Below are 23,481 nucleotides of genomic sequence, written 5' to 3'. Positions count from 1 at the left end.
CTGCACCCAACCCCTATACCAACACTAATAGGGGGCAGAATTTCCAATTTACTCCACCAGTGGTCCTAGATTACTTCAGACAAATGGGCACTCGATATTGTCAGCAGAGGACATACACTAGAATTCAATCAGCCTCCCCCTCACGTACCACAGAGGGATCCCCCACCTGCCCATCTCAAGGAACTTCTAGCGCAGATTGCCATCTTGATAGAGAAGGGAGCAATAGAGATTGTACCGAGAAATCAGAGGGGAACAGGCTTCTACTCTCGCTTCTTCCTTATACGGAAAAAGCCTGGAGACCTATTTTAGACCTTCGTTCTCTCAACAAATTCCTCAAGAAGCAATCATTTCGCATGATCTCCCTTCAAGATGTCCTACGCCTACTCAACCGGGAAGATTTCATGACGTCCTTGGATCTCCAGGACTCGTATTTCCACATTCCCATTCACCCCAGTCATCGGAAATTCTTACGGTTCAGGGTTGCAGGCACTCATTACCAGTTCAGAGTGTTGCCTTTTGGCCTCAGATTGGCCCCAAGAGTGTTCACCAAGGTCTTAGCACCAGTTGCAGCCTACCTCAGGCAACAAGGGATTCAGGTGTTCCCGTACTTAGACGACTGGCTAATAAAAGCACAAACAACGTTAAAAGCTGCCAGGGACACAAGAACATGTTTATCTCTCTTCAGGACACTAGGCTTAACAGTCACTTACCCCAAGTCTCACCTAGATCCTTCGCAGAACATCACCTTTTTAGGAGCCGTCTTGGACACAGTCCAAGCGAGAGCATTTGCTTCGCACGACAGACAGAAGAGACTTCAAGATTTAGCAACACGTCTCAGCAGAAGAAGGTCTGCTTCTGTTCAGACCTACAGGTCTTTTCTGGGAATGCTTTCTTCATGCATTCCGTTGATAGAAAACTGTCATCTACACATGAGAACACTTCAACAACAATTGGACAATCAATGGAAGCAAATAGAAGGATCTTTCGACAATATAGTTCGAATAACTCCATGAGCGAGACAAGCCCTCAAATGTTGGAAGGATACCCCCCTCATCTCGGAGGGTCTCTCCTTCCTGAAAGACAAATCAGTGCACATTATAACAACAGATGCATCCTTAGAGGGATGGGCCGCACACTTACAAGACCTATCAGTGAGAGGGAGATGGTCCACACAGGAGTCGACTCTCCACATAAACTTATTAGAATTAAGAGCAGTTTCCTTGGCACTCAAGGCCTTCCTCACCAACATCAAGGGTTCCTCGGTGTTGATGAGAACCGACAACACCACAGTCATGCATTACCTCAACAAGCATGGGCTACAAGATCACAGGCACTGTCTCTGCAGGCACAGGAATCGTGGCATTGGGTGCTTCAGCATTGGATATCGATCAGAGTGGAACATCTTCCGGGGGCTTCCAACACATGGACAGATGCCTTAAGCAGGACTCGAACCAGCTGTCACGAATGGGAACTCAATCAGACAATTCTCGACTGCCTCTTTCGTCGCTGGGGCAGACCCAGTCTGGATCTGTTTGCGACCAGAGAGAACAGAAAATGCCAACACTTCGCAAGCTGGCGACCGCAGAGAGGATCAAAGGGGAATGCGTTTTTGATCAAATGGTCAGGGATTTATGCTTACGCTTTTCCCCCGCTCATCCCGAGACTCCTGAAAAAGATGAAGAGGGAAGCATGCCGGCTTCTATTGATTGCTCCCAAATGGCCGCGCCAGTTTTGGTTCACTGAGTTTCTATTGCTCTCAGAACAGCCTCACATACGGCTGAGACCAGCACCAGACTTGCTAACAATGAATCAGGGTCAGGTCCGTTGTCCCAACCCGACTTCTCTTCGATTATCAGCCTGGCTCCTGAATTCTATGAATTTGACGGCCTAGATATTCCTTCAGACTCCAGGGAAGTGCTTGCCTGTGCCAGGGCCCAGTCTACAAATAAGACATATAAGCTCAAGTGGAAGAGGTTCTGCATATGGTGTTCAACTTCTAACTTTCATCCTCTGAAGTCCTCTCCAGAACAGATCCTCTATACCTGTTGAGTTTAGCGAAGTGAGGTCTTTCCCACTCGTCTATCAAGGTCCACCTCGCTGCTATATCCTGTTTCCGACGGACATCAGACTTACTATCTTTATGGTCATCCAGGATAATAAAGCAATTTCTAAAAGGCTTGTTCAGGATGTTTCCGCCGATTCACCGTCCTCCACCTTCCTGGCATTTAAATATTGTGCTCTCCCAATTGATGAAGTATCCGTTTGAGCCTATTCACAAAGCAGACCTGAAATATCTCTTTGAAAACAGCTCTCCTTCTGGCCCTCACTTCGGCGAAGAGGCTTAGCGACATCCAGGCATTCACAGTCTCACCACCTTTTCCGCAATTTAAATCAGATATGGTCATTCTAAGAACTAATCCAAAATTTATCCCCAAGGTTCCTTCGACCTTTCATTTAAATGAGCCGGTGGTTTTGAGAATTTTTTTTCCAAATCCTCGAACTCCAGCAGAGCGAGCATTACATTCCCTAGACATTAAACGATGTTTGAAATTCTACATACAAAGGACTAGCAGCTTTCGTAAATCTGAACAACTGTTTATTAGCTATGGACAGATCAATAGCGGCAAGGCTGTTTCCAAACAAACCATAGCACTCTGGATCGCTTCTACCATACAACTCTGCCACCAGTTAGCAGGAAAACTGCTATCGTCCAATGTCAAAGCGCATTCCACTAGATCGGTATCCACTTCGGCAGCTCCATTCGCAGGAGTTCCTCTGAACCAGATCTGCAGAGCGGCAACGTGGATGCGTGCCCACACCTTTACCCAACACTACTGCCTGGATGCTACTGACAGGATGGATACCGCAGTAGGACAAGCAGTGTTACGTAATTTATTTGCATAAGGTGAGCCAATAATCTTCTTTACCCTCCATCCTCGAATGTATTTCCAGACTGATATTTTGAATATATATATATATATATATGATTACTATTGATGTATGTATATATATTTTTTAAATGTTGATAAACATATTTAACTACCTATATAAGTCCATATAGGATGAAATGTGAACAAGCATGTTTTCTGGTATTTGCAAAACTTAAGCATCTCTTCTACTGCTGACTATTCTGATTCAAGCTTGTGAATCTATGAAAGATACCCCAATACTGGAGAAGAAAATAAGTTACTTACCTGTAACTGTGGTTCTCCAGTATTGGTATTTTTCATAGATTCACATGCAACCCACCCTCCTCCCCGTGGGGGCTCACCTCTTTTATTTTCTTAAAATCACTAGTGCGGAGAAATCTGAGAGACTGAGCCTCTGCTGAGGATTCTAAAGGGGTGGTCTCGCCTGATTGGCTGAACTTTGGGCTTTTCCTAATGAGGCTGATAGCTAGGAAAGTGAATGTATTTTCGCCATTGACTACAAAAAAAAAGGGGGGGGGGGATTTATCTATTTAATGCTTTCTATGTACCGTGGGGCTCCCACTTCGACGACGGGGAATGATTCAAGCATGTGAATCTATGAAAGATACCAATACTGGAGAACCACAGTTACAGGTAAGTAACTTATTTTCTTCTCCGCTCTTCAGCGGCGCTTCCCTTTAACCCTTCCTCTACCTGGGAAGCAAATTTATTGAGCAGGGGAATGAAGTCTGTATACGAGCGTTCAGATGGCATTGCAAATGATTCAGATCCCTGTAAATATTTTCTCCATACTCCAGTGTCATGGACATTGAGGTTACATCCTTCACACTGAAAATGAAGTGCAGAGGATATGACCTCAGCTTCCTCAGCACTTAAGTTGTTGTTGTATAGGGAAATAAAAACACAGTTGTAGTTTTAGAGTTGCAGGTAAGTAACTTATTTTTATAATATAATATTAGATCTGTATTTATTATAAAAATAAAAAAAATAAAAAATAACATATAATTACAAAAATAGCAGAGGCCTAATCATACAATGTTCAGACATCAGTATAATTGCTCTGAAGACACACCCTCCACAGTTCAAGCAGATTATCTCCACAAGGATAATAAAAAACGTATGTCTTTTAGAATGGGTGGCTCATATCAAGGCATTTTCTGTCGACACAGGTGTTCGGAAAAGACCATGCACAACCCCTTCCAAGCCCCTAAGAGAGAGAAATATGCTAAATCAGACTATTAAAACGTCCAGATCTGATGGGGACCCTGGTTCAAATAGACTGTAACCATTTTTTATGGTTGATCCTGATTTGTAGTCACTTTCCCTCATACACCTCTGCATCAAAGTCTCGTCTTGTTTCCACCATCTTGTCAATTATCCGCTTTGAACCTGATCTACAAAAAGGGTAATCTTGGGCTCACCTCAATTTACAGGAGGATTGTTCTGATAGACATATGAAGGTTAAGCATTACTGCTGCATTTTTTTTCAAGAAGTAGAAAGATGAGCTAAAGAGAATAACAAAGTTTGTAAACTCAAATATTGAAACACGTTTTAGGGCAAACAGCAGCACCACAGATATTTTGCCATTACTGGTCCATGACACACTAAACATAATTAAAAAAAAACAAATCCTGCAGCCTTTGTGTGTGTTTTATAGTCTATTGTGTAAATATTGACTGCGTGAGCTGAGAAATATTGAGAAAAAAGCTGATCAAGTGGGATTTCACCCCACACTACTGCATTCAGACTTGGTAGAATACATTGTCCCAGGTTAAACTGGCACATAGCGACCACGTCTCAAGAAAGATACCTATTAAATAAGAGTTTATAGCAAGGATGCTTTTTCGCCCCCACCCCAGATTTTTCACCTCTGTGCATTCGAACAAGCCCCCGAAATCCCTATGGAATGGTGTGCACCCACTCCCCCCTGAAACAAATTAGGAAGGAACTTTGTTCATGTCCTGCACTATGTGGATGTGGCTGTAATACGACGCCACACGGTATCTGGGCTTCAGAAATAAACTCCTACAACAGGGCTAGTGAAAAAAATCTGCTGTGTTAGCCCTGATCAGTATACAAAGTGGCTCACTAGCAAAGGTTCTCAATGACAGATCCAAGACAGTGGTTCTTAACCTTTTGTCTGCTGTGACCCTCCACTTAACCTTTTGTTTTCTGTGGACCCCCACTTAATTATTACTGTAATACGGGGGCCCCAAAGAATCATTATTGTAATCGGGGAACAATCACCAATTCATTATTGGAATTCGGGGTCCCCCACCTAGTCATTATTGGAACCTAAAGACCCCCAGTCTAAGCAGTTTCGAATATTTGAACTTCAAAAACACAGAATTAAGCGTTCATCAAACAAATACAGAAATTATTAAATATTTTAATTATTTGCAGACAAATATGAAAAATTTTGATTGGGAAAGTTTGAGGCCACCCATTGTCTATACTTTATGCTGTTTGATACACTTGCGCTGCTCCAACAAATCAATCTGAGGTTACCAACTTATATTCAGCCTTCAGTTTCAAATTCCTACACATACAGATAATTTTTCCAGTTTCACATTTTACTTCTTTATTTACATATAGTTTAATATTCTGCTAATGTCACTTAATTTTGTAAGAAGTCACAGACCCTCTGAGTAGGACTCGCGGACCCCCAGGGGACCATCGACCACAGGTTAAGAACCACTGATCTAGGAAGTACAATTACTTTGGGTTTTGATAAAGGAGTGATGAACGGTTAGCACTCATTTAGCCCACTGAAGCTAAAAGCTGGTCCTCTTATAGGACATTTGATGATTATTCAGTAACCTTATTGCCTTGCTGATCTAACCCATTCCAACACTACTACAAATTAAACTACTGCCGCCCCTGAAATAACTGTAGCATTCCCAGGCGAACTAAATTCATGACTTGACTGTTTACAAAGTTCAGTCTTTACGCTGATTTTTGGTCTACATGTGTCTTGAAGCAACAGGTAGATTTGATTGGAGTTACCCTACAGCAGCTCCTAAAACTTTAATAATTGTTTTTGAACGGCTGATGTTTAATGAGAGTTGCTGAGGGATCCACTTATGACCAATGCTGTGGGAGGGAATAATACAGAAGAAAAGTTAACCAAAGTGCTAGTCAACATACATGAGAAGTGCTATTTATATTTTAAATCTTAAACCAATATCGAACTCCTTAACAACTTGCATGTTTTAAACTGCTTGTTAAAAAATAAAATAAAACCAGTCAAGAACCTGTTGTTCTTTAGTGATGTAGATGCTTTTGGTAAAAAAAAAAAAAAAACAGACTTGCACTATACTTCAGGCAGTTAATATAAAAAAAGGCTTGTACTTGCACTTCTGAGGTAATTTGTGTGAACCTATTATTCTACGCTTTTGTTGCCTATTTTATTGCATTTAGATATTACCTGTGTATTTGTGTGTTTGTTTTATGTTTTGATAAACTATATGTGCGTGCTGTGGTAGGTGTTTTAATGTTTGTTATATGAGGGAACCCTTTGCACAGCCAGTTTGATGTGATTACAGAACAATGACTTTGTTTTGGTTTTATCTTTTTTTATCCAATATGTTGAATTAATCAACTAGAACTTATACTTTGGTGAAGGGTGAATATTGCGGCAGTGGTGAAAACTATGAAACTGAACTGGATGCTTTTAATTACATGACTTATAATATCACTCAGACACCCAGATTCGACCACCCCATGTTTGCAAAAATGACTGTGTATGATGACTTAAGGCAACCGATCTAACTGGCATCATTTGATGTCTGACTAGTAGGTGCTTTGATACCATGTTTATAATTTTCTTACCTTCAATTTGAAAACTCATGAGCTGCGATTAGCAGTCTGCTAATGTTCCGAGTTTGATCCTACCATTAGGGTTCCCAAACTTGTGGCACTAAGAACCATGCAAAACATCCCAGTAAATTAACATCCCTTGTTGTTTGGAGCAGAAGATTGAGAAAACTAGATTCAGAAAATGTTCCTTCTGCTGTAGCACATTTTTCTGTTAGAGCCATATAATCATACTTTGTTGAAGGTATAGATGCATTGCTATAAATAGTAGTTGAAATCACATTCTGACAGGCATCTCCTATTTTTTAATATGATACAACAGTTTGGAAGATATTTTCTGAAATGTAAAATGTTTGGGTTATCTTTCCTAACTAAGACTGTAGTACCTTTTATTTGCACTGTGCTGTGCTATGATTTTGACGAACGTTCATGCAAACCTTTACAATGTTCTCTCAAAACATGCTCTTCTAAGTGTGATCTCATAGCAATGCTCTAACAGTATCCACAAAAAACAGCATCTGCTGCAGAAACAAATATCGATCTTGACTCATGTTTGCTGGAAAAATAGTACTTGCCTTCTAGGGGCTAGTAGACCATTATAAAGACAATGAACAATATAAAGGCTTCCTTACAAATTATTTCAAAAAAGTTAAACCCCAGAATTGATACATCTAGATATTTGTAGGAGTCCACCAGATCAGTATATATATATATATATATATATAAGAGAGCTGGAAGAAGTTGATAGGGAAAGTGTTCTCTGTATTAACTCTACACCCTGTAATACCACTAAAGAAATGCAGGCAAAACAGGCTGCACCATGTTATGGGCAACTCATGTTTCAGCACTGCCAGTTGGAAGCCTGCCAGCCCTTGGCTGTTGTCTAGCTGGCTAATGCTGCACTAGAGGCGTTGAGTAATTACCAGTGACTGAGAACAATTCAAGTATTCCATCAATCGCTTTTTGTATACTTTAATTTAACATGCAACACTAGTGGCACATCAATGTTCTCCTGTAAATGAGGCACTTTATCAGTGCTAAGACTGTGTTTATCCATCAGATGATTCCTCTCGGACAGATAATTCACTTCCAGAATCATACACTAGTCCTCTGCCTCAGATGTAGAATCGGGCTCAGAGCCAGATTCAAAAAGCAAACAAACAACCTGCTGAGCGGTCTGCCTGCGAACAGCAGTAATGCTTACAAAACAAAATGTCACCATAAAACATAAACCACTGTAAACAACACATCTTCAAATTAGAACTCAACAAACTGTGACTGCATCAAGCAGTAAATACAACTATAGAAAAAGAACGATCTGTAAATAAATTATCAATAAAAACCGCATGATGAACTTTCTTCAAAAAAGAATATCAAGATACCTTTTACTTGCAACAGACAACTAGACTGGGGATCAACTGCACATACTGTGCACACACAGCAAGCAACAAAGATATCCCGTGGAAATGAAAAACAAAAAAAATGCAAGACAACACATTCTAGATCTTGCCCAAAACGAAACGTGAATTTGAAACACAAAACGTAAGCTAAATCAGGACAGTGCTTAATTTGAGCCGTTGGTTTCCAATGCTCTGCACCGGCACTTGATTGTCACACAGTGTGCGACGAGGTGGCGCTGTCCGGCTAATTTTGAGATGACCAAACACACAGTAAACTATTAATTTCAATATACATTCAGAATGACTACTACCTGCTGCCAAACCATTCTTATAGCTTTGGGGTCCTGCAATAGTCTGAATTGTCACGCTTATAGAAATGTGACGGTTAGTAGTTGTTTTGTTACTGTCATTAGCAGCATGGTGGGGCAGTGTGTGGAGCAAGCTGCAGTGGCCTCCTGATGAGAGCCCTGGTAAATTTTTTCTTTTTTACACACAAATTAAGCGCTGAGCTAACTATGCTACATACAAGCACATGCAGCTACCCAAACTTGAGATATCCACCAATTCCGAAACTGACTGAAGGGTTTTCTACTAAGGAAATCCAATGCTTTGGACTACAATAAAAAAGGGAAATAATTCATAATTGCAAATATTGATGAAAAAAATAACAGTTAACGGTATAAAACACAGTAAAGTTCACCTCTCGGGGCAGTTCAGGCATGAAAAATATCCAATCTGCCCCTAAGAAGGACACCAAGCAAAGGCAAAAAATTGGCACCCAGAGGGGAGTGACCCTTTCCCCAGGGGCATCTCCCTCCCACATACAGAAACCTATTACCTAGTGTCTAGAAGCAGTTCAAAGGAAGTGACCAGCAGGTCAATAGCACCCAAGGGGTAAAGGAAGGTGGTAAGATAGACACCAGTGAGTAGTTTTTCACATCACATTAGTATTTTGAAAAACGTTAAGGTATAATGAAAGCTAAAAATGTACTTAAAAGGACTGCTGTTTTTAACAAACATGTGCCCATCAATTGTTGGTGCTGCCCTTTTTTTTTAATGCAATGTTCAGTCTTCCAGCATTTTTGCTCTTTACCCCACTGGAGATGATTCTCGATTGTGTAGTGCAGGACATCATGCTTCCAATTCTTCAGAATTAAAGATAAGAGCAGGAGAATTACATTTTTATTTAGATTAAAAACGATGTGCAACTTTGGCACCTTCTTTATGAAATCACATTTGGCTTTTTTTTTATTTTTTATAGAGCAATATATTTTCTCAAGCTAATTAGTTTAAAATGGAAAACACAAGTGGTTTTTAAAGTTTCCCTCTAAAATGGTGTGTGTTTACATGGTGCTAATGTACATTACAAATATAATCATGTCTGACTTTATTCTTTTGTAGTTTTTCCCCAACGGACATGCATTTGCCACTGGATCTGATGATGCTACTTGTCGATTGTTTGACCTTCGTGCAGACCAAGAACTAATGATGTATTCTCATGACAATATCATCTGTGGAATCACTTCAGTAGCCTTCTCCAAAAGTGGACGTCTTTTGTTAGCTGGTTATGATGATTTCAACTGTAATGTCTGGGACACTTTGAAGGGTGAAAGAGCAGGTGCGTTTTGCCTCTGGTTCTTATATCATCTGCTCCTGTTTCATAGATTTTATGGTTTGGTGCCTGTACTTAAGAGTTAGGAATGTAAATGAGATTTACTCAAAGTACCTGTCTTGGTTTCTTCAAAGATCTGTTTTGTTTAAGACTGATGTCACTTGCGAATTTTGCTATTGACTACATAGTTCATTCATCTTTTGAGGTATCAACTGTCCTCCCCGTTCTTCACCAGGGGATTGTCTCTGATACAAAAAAAAAAAAAAGTTGTATATATTGCATGTACGAGATCCCAATTTAAATAAAAAAAAATATGTTTTCCTGTTAAGCCAGATAAATGGACAACATGCTAAAGAACAGACACCACTTCACAACCTTTTTCTCTTTTACCAATTTGTCAAATACAAGTCAAGCTGTACATTAGGTTGAGGACACACTAAGGCAGTCTACTTGGTGATAAAGAAAAGCAGGAAATAGTTCCTCAATTTACACATAGTAAAATCTAAACCCTTGGAGGCACACACACTATCCCGGTATGTCAGTTAGACAGTTTATTTTTTTTATCATAAGCAAGATACCACAGTAGAGTTCCCAGTTAAAACAAATCTGGAGCCCACTAACACAGGGAAACTAGGATTACAATTAAGTAACCTTTCCTTTTTAGGTTGAGTGTTAGCGTTCGACGTGGTGTATACTTATACTGTGGGTTAAAGCAATTTCATTGGTCTGTAGCGGTACCCTTTAAAAACTCTTGCTCGCTAGTGGTCAGTTCTGCCTTTTTAGGTCATGCATAGCAGCGCACATGCGCTGCTCTTTCCAATTGTTGGTATGTATCTGGGCTTTTAACAATGCCCACCTCACACCCATCACTAACACTCGTTCGTGGGTTTGCCCTTTAAAAATCCTTTGACATTGGTAAATGGTTTATGTTTGTCCCTCCCTGGTGAGGTGTTCTTACAGTCTTGGCTATCTCCCCTGTTACAGGGCTAATTGCACTTTTGCCCATAAGTTTGACTGCGAGCGAGCTTCTTTTTCCTTTTGTGTCTCCTCACCACTGATGTTCATGGTGGCCGTGGAGCTGTGAATCGGCACGCTTATGTGAAACTGTTTTACTTTTGATTTTCAAGTTACGTGGCAAGAAAAGTCCGGTTAGGAGTTTACAACACTAGTAGATCTAACTCTAGCAAATGCTAGACCCATTGTATTGCAAATGCTTGTTCTCGTTCCTTTTTCTGTTGCAGAGCAGTGGCCTATTACTGTACAGTTCCACTTTGTTTTCTCTGTCGCTGTGACTGACTATTTTTCCATTTCTTTGGTGGTCTCCTTTCACTGTGTGCTATTTTAGGCTGGTAGCTGCCTGCAGTTTTATTGCAGCATTCGGTCCCTCTCATCTCCTACCATGTTGCTGACATTTGTTTTGGATTTAATTATTGATTTATTGACCTTGTAGAGATGAAGAGGTGAAAAAGCTATGTCAGGATTGTAATCTGTGACATTCACATTCTGTCAAGACCTCTGCGTTGGGTGCATTAACCAACTGACTTGAGTAGAGCTTAACACTACGTGACAGGTCATGTTCTTGATAACCTCCGAAAGGTCACCAACCAAGCACATAGGTTAGTTCTAGGCAAGAAGATGGTGAAAGGTGTTGCCACCAGAACGGTGGAAAAGAAGCCGTGACTCCAGACCCAAGCTCTTCATGGCCTCAGGCTTGATAGCAAAAAACATCTAGCCTTTGGATGTAAGTTGGGCATCTTCAAATAGAGTTCAGTTAGCACAAATTTAGTACAAAGGTATTACAGCGCTTTACACGAGCACCAGTTACATTACACAAGAACACATTCATTTTTGGTAGCAAGGGGAGATCAAATTATTTGCACAGAATCACATGATGTTGAGGAGACAGTAAGATTCAAGCCATGTTCCTCAGCTCCAAAGTCAGCAGCTCTGGCCTTTGTGTCACATTCTCTCCCCTAGGGTTCTTTGTCTGGTGCGTGTTTGCGCAGCCTGGGAATAACTTTTTTTTATTTTTTATATATAGCTCTTGGTAACCCAGTTTCAGCCATTTCATAGCGCTGCAGAGCAGGTGCTATTCTTAACAAAATTGCTGTAATTTATTTGCAGTTGAGTTGCCTCTTCGGTTATTTTTTTTGTATACAGTCAATGTTTTTAAAAGTTAGGCTGGCATTGCCAATATCAAGGAATAATTCCTTTAAAGGTTTAACACACAGAAATATATGGCTGCCCCCTTTTCTTTGCTCATAACTATTTTGACCCTCTCATTCTCCGAGTTAAGTGCCACTTTGAGGCTTGTTTGGTTCTATAAAAGTTTAGGTAAACACACTAGAAAGGGTTGCATCTCTAGATTATCATAGCCAGTCTGTAAGAATTAGGTAAAAACACTCCTAAAATGGCGGCCATGTTGTGTCTTCTCTCCTGCAGCGACAGGCCTGGGAGGGTTGCTGTGGCACCTGGCATACACTCCACTACGCTCCAAACCAAAACACATAGGTAAATAACATTGTCATTTACAACGCAAATAGCTCTAACCCTCACAAATGCAAGACCTATTGCGTTGCAAATTGGTGTTCCCTCTAATATTAATAAAACGTTAAATAGTGTGCTAACCCAATGTTAAAATTGTGATCAGATTTACAAAATGAACTCTCAGTCAAATACATTTCAAAGGGAATTCTGACCCCAACAATAGTCAAGAGTCCAAAAAGAATTTTCGCAAATAATTATAGGAAATGTATGACCTGATCTTCAAGTAGCAATCGTACAAATGCCAGGAATGAGGATGTTTCTCATCCAAGCAGCAGAAGCAGTCTTTGCCCCTTGGCTAATTAGATAATTAACTATTATTTTTTTGATACCAAAGTAAGAAACTATCTTGCTTTGGTATGGTTAGACAAAGCTGTGCCTGAACAAACAACACCATAATCTGCGAAGAGCTGCTTAAACTTACAAGTCTCCTTTGTCTTGTTCAATTAATAAAGTAAGCCATCTTAATGTTGAGTATGTTAAAACCTTTATTCTCGGAGTTGTGGATTTGAAGACAAAGTTGGAAAGGAAATAGACTAATATAAAAGCCAGGGCAACTTGTGGAACATAAGGAGGAGTTCATAATGAGTTTGTTGTGATAATAATGTATTGGTTTTTAATACACAAAGCCTGAAGTTTTGTGTTATGATTAGGCAGGTCTTGTATGGCTTACCTTTATAGAACCTTGGGTGGGAACACAGAACACTAGGAGTGGAATGAGCCATGAGGTTTCTTTGTTGGACACTTGGAAGTGGAGGACTGTCCTGTGGGGTGACTGTTGGTTCTTTTTAAGCTTTGTACCGAAGAAAGCTGTTTCTTCTACCTGAATCATTGGAGCTGTAATTTGTGTCAGTACTTAACGCTGGTGACAAGGGAGAGCGTACCGGCTTAAAGAGTTTTTTTCAAACCCACGCTATTTCGGAAACCGGACGCTGCAAACAGTGGAATTCTCAGAATTCCCTGACCTCAGGACAACACAGAAGTATAAGCGCTTGCTCTCCTTGTTCTCCCACTCTGTGACCTCTGCCGCATCGTGCAAGGTGAGCGGGAAAACGGGATTGCTGTTAGGCCAAGGACTCTCGTTCCACCAAGCTTGTGCTGCTTGTTGACGGACTCGTCAAGCCGGCAGATCATGAGCACTCATGCACGCAGTCTGCGCATACATCTGGAATTGTATGCGCTGCCGCGATCAGGCTGTTTGGTTGGCTTGTGGGCCACCATTAACAATATACATCACGACATTTGATGGCTGAAGTAAAGTCTCCATATTAGTTTGGGCTAGGCCTGCTGATACTCTGACAAACAGTTTGACATTGCAACACCCACATAAATATTTTGGCAGCATTAACATGGAATTACAGATACAATAGCGGAAGTTACGTGAGCATCTGGATTTCAACTGGTATGTATTTTTTTTACAGTGAGTACTATCGCTAATAGCGGGCACCTTTTATCTGTGCCTTTTACCACTACTCACATAAATACTGTATTTCTGAATACTGTTTCACTAAATTATAATACAATTCTTTGTGCCATTTAGGTGGCTCTGAAGGCCTTCCTCTCATCCATCAAGGGTAAGATTTAGGTCTTATTGGACAACTCAACCGCCATGTGGTACTGCAGCAAAACGGAGTAGTGTCGGATTGTGGACCTTGTGTCATGGCTCTGTGCTTCTGGAAATGGTTGAATCTTAGGGATCTCCCTGGTAGCCAATGATTAGGCCAGCTTCTTGAATGTCATGGTGGGTGAGCTAATTAGAAGGCAGGTGATCATGAATGGCATCTTAATCCAGAAGGACCTCAAGGCATTTTCACTGAGTGGGGCATGTTCCTTCTTATGGTCTGTTCACCACTGGCAGAAATGTGCATGGTCACGATTAGTGTGCACTACAGTTTCCACCAAGACTGTTCCCAGGAAGACTCATTCTGTCTGCTATGAGCAGCAGGTCTTGTGTGTCTCTCCCTGCCACTGCCTCGCCTGCCCTTTTGAAGAAGATCAGGAAGGACCAGGATCAGATCATCCGAATAGGGCCAGGACAGTGTTGTACATCCATGTGTTGAGCCTGGGCATTTTCCTTCGGACCTGACTTCCTATCTATGTGGACCTCCAGTCTCGGCAAGCGGGCAGAGTCCTGGACCAAAATCTTCACTACCTATACCTTGATGCATAGGTATTGTGCTGCACCAACTGAGAGGATTTGACTTGCCTGCTTAGGTAGTGGGTCTTATTCCTAAGGTCAATTGCCCTCCTCCAATCATTTTACTAGGGTTCCTGTGTGAAGGAGTTGATGTGGGGAACGTCAAATTCACCCTCTACAGACCAAATTGTCATATTTTTTTATTTGCTTTCTTTGGACCGGCATGGCTTTGCGGTAGACACACTAAAACGCCATTTGTCAGTCCTTCTGGCCTTTCTGCATTTGCCTGACCATCTTTCTTTAAGATAACTGTTGTGATGTAGTTTCTAAGAAGTCAAGTATATGTTCCTAGCGCCACCTATCATTGTGCTTAAGTGAAACGTTAACTTGGACCTTACATTCCTAATGTGCATGCTCTTTGAGGCCATGTGCTGTTACCTTCTGAGATGGTTAACTACCAAGACTGTGTCTTTCATTGCATTTACATCATTGCCCCCTGTCTGGGAGCTGCAGGTACTGTCAGTACAATCATCATACACCACCTTCTTTGTGTCAAGTCTGTGTTCAATACTTGTGCCTTATTTCTGCTGAAAGTCGTTACTCCGTTTCACGTGGGACAGGCCATGGCCTCTGAGGAGGAGGAGAATCTTAACTGTTTGGACTCGAACACAGCTCTCAGTTTGAGCACACAGAAGTGTGCAGAGTGGACAATCGGCGTTTTGCAGGCTTTACAGTGCTACAAAGGAAAAAGCAGTGCATAAATAACCCTATTCAGGTGCATCATCTTGTGCACAAAAATATGATATTGCCTGGCCAAGATGCAGTACCAGAGGAACTGTGGGCTAATTTTAGCAGAGTCAAGGCTGCCACGACTTTAATAGCAAGGAGTGTTCCAGTAGTGGACATCCAAAAGACTGCTAGATGGGTGTCCTGTTTCTCCAGACACTGACTCAAAAATCGAGTCTGCATGGAAGACCATTTAGCTTTTTGTGTCCTGCAGGACTTCTCATGTGAGTTAACTCCTTAGACCGCTCAATTCTCTAACACCATCTTCCTTGTGGGGGTGAGAGGATGTCATCCAATTTTTTTTTCAGCATTTAAGAAGTGATCACAGCGGTTGACTGGGTCATCCGGCTAATCTGCAAGGGCTACGTCCTACCCTTCCTGTCCCTACCTCTGGACAGCCCTTCTTTCACCAGACCCTGCTCAGTAACACATCCCTCGATTTTGCTGATAAGTCTGTACTGTGCATAACACAGTGGCCATAGAGCTGATACTTTGCGTAGAAAGGGACATTGAAGTCTATTCCCCTTACTACTTGGTCCCCAAGAAGGAGAGTTCTGAGATGCACCCAGAATCTTCCACCCTAAATCTACCCTCCTTAATGTATTAATTTGACGAGACATGTTGAAGATGCTGCACCTGAGCCAAGTCTTACAGGTCCTGAATGTGGTTGGCATCCCTTAATCTTCAGGTAGCATATTTCCGCCTTCCAGTTTTTCGTGCCCACACATTATTTGAAGTTCACCCTGGGATATAACTATTGGTTTATAGTTCACTGCTTGGACTGACTACCACTCTGTGTCTTAAGTGGATAGTGACTTTTTTCCACCACATGTACCTTTCCATCAACTTCCAAAAGTCCCACCTCTCCTAAACAGAGGCTGGTCTTTATTTTGCGTATAAGGAGGGGTGGTTTAGAGATTTCTGACTTGGCCCTGGTTCAGCAGGTCGTTTGTTTGCTTGGCCTTGAAACATCCAGCTGTTGTCAAATGGCATATTGCAGAACAGGGTTCCTCAGATGTTTCTAAAGTCCCTTTGGCACAAACACACAAGGGTGTACATAGTCTGCAGATAACAATAGCCAATCACACTAGAGAGATCGTTGGTGTCTCTGTCACAGATGCTATTGGTGAATTCCTGTGTTTGTGGGAAAAAAACCTTCGCCCAACCTTTGTGGTGTGGGCTTCACCGTCCTAATTTGGGGGAAACCGCTCTACAAAAGATTGTCCAGAGGGGTCCCTATGTAGGTTATAGCTGTGGATGGGTGGTGCAGAGTGTAGATGTGAAACAGCTATAGGTAAAACTATCTCTTGATGGACAAATACGTTAATTTATTCTGAGTTTCCAAAGTATACAATTAAAACTACGAGTGGAGGAAGACCTTCAACTCAATTGTTGTTCAGAGGGCAACATTTTTCGACCAAGTCACTACCCTGTTGAGAATGTTTGAGGCATTCTTCAGGACTGTATGTTGTAGTCGCGCTGCCTTTAATTGAGGAAAGGAGTCTAATATGAAAGCAGCGGAACATGCCAAGAACAGATGTACACTGGGTAAGTGACATTTTCCATATATATATATATATATATATATATATATATATATATATTATGTGTGTGTGTTTGATAGCATGTGTAGCTGCAGATACACATGCTGTGCATATCTCGCCATCTAGTGTTTGGCTCTGAGTGTTACAAGTTGTTTTTATTCGGAAAAGTCTTTTTTCGAATCACGGGATCGAGTGACTCCTCCTCTCGGTGATAGTGCGCATGGGCATTGACTCCTTTGTAAAGATTGTTTTGTTTCTGCCGTCGGTTTTGGACGTGTTCCCTCTCCCTCTGGGACTTTCGATTCGGAAACTCTATATTCTCTCAAACTTTTCTCATACTGTCGATATTGTTTTGAACACGGTTTCTTCTGCACTTGTTCCGATAGTGCCGTAGGGATCAAGGAAACGCCCTTTCGGGCTCTCGCGTCCTCCTTGTGCCTGTTCGGGCCTACTGCTTCATAATCTGATAAATCTGACTCCAATTCTGTCCTCGGTGCCATACAAAATATCCTTATACCGAGCAGCACTTGGTCTGTAATCTCTTGTCTTTCTCTGTAACATCGAGAAGATAGCTGTGAGCCGTGTCTGTCTTTTCGATCGAAGAAAATCCTATGCGACCGAAGGGCACGAAGACTGGTGATGGCGTCCAAGCACACGGAGTCCACCACACCCTCGAAGGGGAGCAGGCACAAACGGGACTTTCGATCCTAGACTCCAAATCCAAGCAGGGTTCAGATGATGACAGCTAGCCAATAGCAGCGGCGCAGTATGGGAGTACACCTGCCTCAACACCAGCTTTTAAAAAATCAGGCAAGGCCTTGGGTGCATCACTGCTGTCAATCGTCTACTGACCCATGGGTCGGTGCAGAAAAAGGCCAAAACACTCTATCAACAGGTTACCACGCCTGTTTCAGTGTCGGGGTTCTTGCCGAAAATAACAAGCCTCAACCTCCGAATCGAGCCAACGCCCAACTTCGGATCTGAAAAGTGTGCGCTCTGTTTCGGAGCCAAAACCTCGTCCGACAGCTTCGGACCCGAAACATCTCGGTCAGACTTTGGAGCCGAAAACATCATCTTATACGGAGGAGACAGGGCTTTCAACTTGAATGAGGCAGGGTGCCCAAATCATTGACAGAATATTCCTCTCAGGGCAAAAAACTTACCTCTGAACGTCAAATGGAGGAATTGGACATTCAACCTATTTAGAGGTTATGGACAGCAAGCAGAGAAGAATACAAATCCAGAAAGAGACTGAAAAAAATATTATTTCTCCACCTCCACAGACTAAAAGAAAGTTAGCATTTCAGGAGACTCTTGATACTGCCCCAACACCGGCAAAAATTTTCAAGCAGAAGGAAAAGCCGAAACCTTTTCAGCTTTCTCCACCACATTCACCGCAGCTTTCTTTTTCACCACAAAATCTCACTCCACCACCTTCACCATCACACTCTCATACTTCTTCACAACAACAAAGGGGTGATTCCAGTTACACTGTAGGCCCATGGGACATGTATGATGCGGATCCTATACCATTTAATGATCCGGATCTCTACCCTACTAGACAATCCCCACTATGGGATAGTACAGCTTATAACCAAGTAATATCTAGGGCAGCTGCATGCCATGGAGTACAAATGCATGCAGAACCTTTAGAAGAGGATTTCCTTTTAATACACTATCCTCAACTGATAAGCAATACCAGTGTTTACCAATGCTTCCTGATATGCTTAAGCATGCAGAAGAAATATAAAAAAAAAAAACATTTAAAGCTAGGGTTCGAACACCGAGGATTGACAAAAAAATATAAGCCTGCACCAACAGACCCAATTTACTTCACAGAACAGTTACAACCAGATTCTATTGTGGTACGTGCAGCCAGGAATCAGGCCAATAGTCAGTCTTCGGGGGATACCCCACCCGCTGACAAGGAAAGCAGATAATTTGATGCTGCGGGCAAAAGGTTGGCAACACAAGCAGCCAACCAATGGCGTATTGCCAATTCCCAGGCCCTGTTAGCAAGATATGACAGGGCACATTGGGATGAGATGCAAGAATTCTTGCAATACCTACCAATGAACACCAAAAGCTGGTGCAGGAAATTGTGGAAGAGGGTCATGCCCTAACAAATAATCAGATTAGGTCTGCTCTAGATGCAGCTGGCACTACAGCTAGAGGAATTAATACCAGCATCACAATTAGACGACATGCATGGTTGAGGTCCTTAGGTTTTAAACCTAAGATACAGCAGGCATCCCTTAATATGTCGTATAACAAACAGCACCTCTTCGGACCAGAGGTGGACACAACCAGAGAGAAACTCAAAAAAGACTCAGACATCAAAAGCCATGGGAGCCCCTTATACCACACCATATTGGGGATCCTTTTGGAAACCGCAATGTAGGGGAGTTTTTAAAACCCAAACTGCAGAGGCTTCTACATCCCATCCCAAGCAAAGACAGCAGTACTACCCAAATGGGGTCATTTAGAGGCTCTTACAGAGGACAAAGTTTCAGGGCCAGAGGAAAATTTGCAACCTCAAAGGGTACTTCCACACCCACTAAACAATGACTTCCCAAACCTCCCACAATCCCATACGTCTCCTGTGGGAGGAAGACTGCAACAATTCCATTCTCACTGGCAAAACATCACCACAGATAAATGGGTACTCAGAATTATCCGAAATGGTTATTGCCTAAAGCTCAACTCCGCTCCACCAAATATTCCACCTTGTTCTCAGACTCTCTCCAGAACACACTATTCTACTAAAACAAGAGGTACACTCTATTACTCAAGGGGGCAATAGAAATAGATCCCACCTCCCAGCAAGGAACCGGAGAATACTCCCTATACTTCCATATACCATAGAAGGATGGTACTCAGACCCATTCTCGATCTCAGACCTCTAAATCTATATATCCTGTCAGAACATTTTCACATGGTCACTCTATAGGATGTCATTCCCCTACTTTAAAAACACAACTACATGACAGCGTTAGGTCTAAAAGATACTTCCACATTCCCATACATCCAGCTCACTGCAAGTATTTAAGGTTCGTAATTTCAAGCAAGCACTACCAATTCAAGGTACTACTCTTGGGAATAACAACAGCACGAAGAGTGTTCACAAAATGTCTAGCTGTAGTAGCACTATACCTCAGAAGACAGCACAAACGTGTGTTCCCTTATCTAGACGGTTGGTTAATAAAAATCCAGCACCATTCTAAAATGCCAACAGTACACAATAGATACCCTACACACATTAGGTTTCACAATCAATTACCAGAAATCTCATCTTCTGCCAGCACAAATTCAACCTTACCGCAATTCTGAATATACAATCAGCATTAGCCTACCCAAATTCACAGCGGATACAAGCCTTCCACTACCTCATATCACAAATGCAGGTCAATCAAACTTACACAGTTAGATTTGTCATGAGATTATTGGGAATGATGGCATCATGCATAGCGATAGTACCAAATGCGCAGCTAAACATGAGACCACTGCAACAGTGTCTCGCAACAGTGGTCTCAGGTACAGGGTCAGCTACAGGATCTAGTGTTGTTAGACCGCCAAACTTACAAATCTCTGCAATGGTGGAATCAAAGTAGCTAAACAAACGGGCGGCCATATCATGACCCTGTGCCACAGACCATAATCACAACAGGTGCATCAATGTTGGGGAGCTCATCTCAAAAAACGAACGATACAGAGGGAATGGGACTCAATACAAAAAACGTATCACATAAACCACTTGGAATTATTATCAGTGTTCTTAGCCATCAAGACATTTCAACTACAGATCGTTCACAAGACAGTCTTAATGAGAACAGACAACATGACAACAATGCATTATCTGCAAAAAAGGGGGGGGAGACATTCATCCCAATTGTCCCTTCTAGCTCAAACAATATGGAAATGGGCAATTCACAGAGACATTCACCTGCTAGCGGAATTCATCCCAGAGATACAGAACAAGCTAGTGGATCTTCTAAGCAGGACACAGCAAAAAATACACGAATAGGAGATTCACCCACAAGTAATTCAATATTACTTTCAAATGTGTGGAACACCAAACATCAACCTTTTTGCAGAAAGCAAAAACAGAAAATACCAAAACTTCGCATCCAGATACCCACACCCTCAGTCCAAGGGCATTGCTTTATGGAGCTACTGGTCATGGATATTTGCTTACGTTTTTCCCCCTGTCCCGTTAATTCCATTTCTGGTCCACATAGTGTGTCACACTTCCCTCATCATGATACTCATAGCTCCCACGTGGGCACGCCAACACTGATACACAACACTGCTAGATCTGTCAGTAGTACCACATCACAAGCTTCCAAAGAGACCAGACCTGTTAACTCAGAACAGCAGTCAAATCGGGCACCCCAATCCAAGTGTGCTCAACTTTGCGATTTGGCTCCCGAGGTCATAGAATTTGGATACCTACAGCTTCCTTTAGAATGTATGCACATTCTAAAACAAGCATGTAAACCAACAACCAGACAGTGCTATGCAAATAAAGGGAAACAGTTTGTATACTACTGTCAACCTAAAAACATAGATCCACTTAAAGCATCTGTACAGGATATTGTATGTTATTTGCTTTATTTACAGAAAGCAAATCTTGCCTATTCCTCTATTAAAATTAATCTAACAACCATATCAGCCTACCTTCAAAACAAACAACATACCTCTCTGTTTAAAGTTTCTGTCATAAAAGCATTTATGGAAGGGCTCAAAAGCATTATTCCACCTAGAGTTCCACCAGCTCCTGCATGGAATCTTAATATTGTACTCACAAGACTTATGGATCCCCCATTCGAACCCATGCACTCTTGTGCCGTTCAGTTTCTAACATGGAAGGTTGCTTTCTTGGTAGCAATTACTTCCTTGAGAAGAGTAAGTGAAACTCAGGCATTTACTCTAGAAGATCTTTTTGTCCAAGTACACAAAGTAGTACTTAGGACAAATCAGATTTTTTTTGCCTAAAGTGGTTTCACCTTTTCACATTAATCAGTCAGTGAATTTGCCAGTCTTCTTCCCACAGCTAGACTCTACTACTGAAAGAGCTCTCCACACTATTGATCTCAAAAGAGCTCTAATGTATTATGTAGACAGAATAAAGGACTTTAGGAAAACTAAACAACTTTTGTTGCTTTCCAACCACCTCATAAAGGTAATCCCATTTCAAAACAAGATTTAGCTAGATGAATTGTAAAACGTATTCAAACATGCTACCTCAAAACAAAAAGGCAGCTATTAATAACTCCAAAAGGACATTCCACTAGGAATGAAGCTGCCTCCATGGCATTCTTAGGAAATATACCAATGGCAGATATATGCAAAGCAGCACATGGTCCACACCACATACATTCACCAAGCATTACTGTGTGGATGTGTTATCTAGACAACAAGACCATGTTGGACAAGCTGTGCTAAAAATACTATTTCAAACTACTTTAACTCCTATGGGCTAACCACCGCTTACTTGGGAGAACTGCTTTTTAGTCTATGCACAGCTCGTGTATCTGCAGCTACACGTGCCATCGAATGGAAAATGTCACTTACCCAGTGCACATTTGTTCATTGCATGTAGTGCTGCAGATTCACATGCTCCCTCCCTCCTCCCCGGGAGCCTGTAGTTGTTGTAGTACTTACTTGTACATATGTATATACATTTGCATGGGCAACATATTTACTTTTTATATATCTCTAGTTGTACATACACAATTCTTAACTCCTTACTTCACCCTCTAAACAATCTAACAAAGGAGTTGATACCCATGCGCACTATCACCGAGAGGAGTCACTCGATCCCGTTACTCGAGAAAAGACATCTTCGAAGAAAAACAACTTGTAACACTCCAAGCCCAACACTAGATGGCGAGGTATACACAGCATGTGAATCTGCAGCAATACATTCCACAAACAGATGTACAATGGGTGACATTTTCCATATATATATATATATATATATATATATATATATATATATATATATATATATATATATTTACTGAACGCTGTTACAATACAGGGGTGTCCTGTCTAAATTTGGAGTTCATTTCTCATCATCGCAACACTGGCCTCTGGGTCAGAGACAGGTGGTTAACCTAGCGTTTCTTGCTAAAGATCTGAGCAATGGGTCGGAAAAACCTCTATCTGTGCTAACTGGATGGAGCACCCTCACCATCTGGAATGAGCAGCGCTTACCTTAGTATTCTGCTGTAACTAATAGGATCCTGCCTGGTCGAGGAGACTCCAACTGCTTCTTCTAAGTCCTACATACACAGAGAGCGCTGCTGGTATATGGTTTAATCGGAGTCAGACGAAAGTCACAGAAGCTGCAGCATCAAGAGCCTCATGTGCAGATCCCCATCTTCATCAGGATCTGTACCGGTGGATGGACCTTAACCCCTCCAACCTTTTAGTGGGAAAGTCTTTCAGCCAGTCACCGATGCCTCCTCACTGGCTTTGAAGGGGCCTTGATCGATGTTGGAGTAGCACCTGCACATAAATGTACTCCAGCTAGTTGCGGCCTATCTTTCAATGTAAGGGGTTCTCCCTTTCTCTTCAAGGAGAGACATTAGTGAGGGGTTGTGGGCCGGATGAGGGTGAGGTGATTCGCCTGTATAACTAAGTACGGCTATGGGAAAACATCCTGGTAGTCGCTCACCTGGCAGGCTCCTTCAAGGGAAGAGTGGA

General features: G+C 41.8%; 1 protein-coding gene across 5 annotated transcripts in view; it reads left to right on the top strand.

The window, feature by feature from the left end:
* GNB4 (G protein subunit beta 4) overlaps positions 1–23,481 on the top strand; it is a 541,779-nt gene that overhangs the window by 441,704 nt on the left and 76,594 nt on the right. For all 5 annotated transcript variants that reach the window (XM_069213078.1, XM_069213079.1, XM_069213077.1 and 2 more), the window contains one exon: positions 9,549–9,765. In XM_069213078.1, coding sequence (XP_069069179.1) covers positions 9,549–9,765 — 217 coding nt within the window. The remainder of the gene's footprint in view (positions 1–9,548; positions 9,766–23,481) is intronic.

Source organism: Pleurodeles waltl, chromosome 11, assembly GCF_031143425.1.
Source record: "Pleurodeles waltl isolate 20211129_DDA chromosome 11, aPleWal1.hap1.20221129, whole genome shotgun sequence".
NCBI lineage: Eukaryota > Metazoa > Chordata > Amphibia > Caudata > Salamandridae > Pleurodeles > Pleurodeles waltl.
The sequence above is the reverse complement of the archived record's forward strand: the minus strand, read 5'-3'. Positions and strand labels throughout refer to the sequence as shown.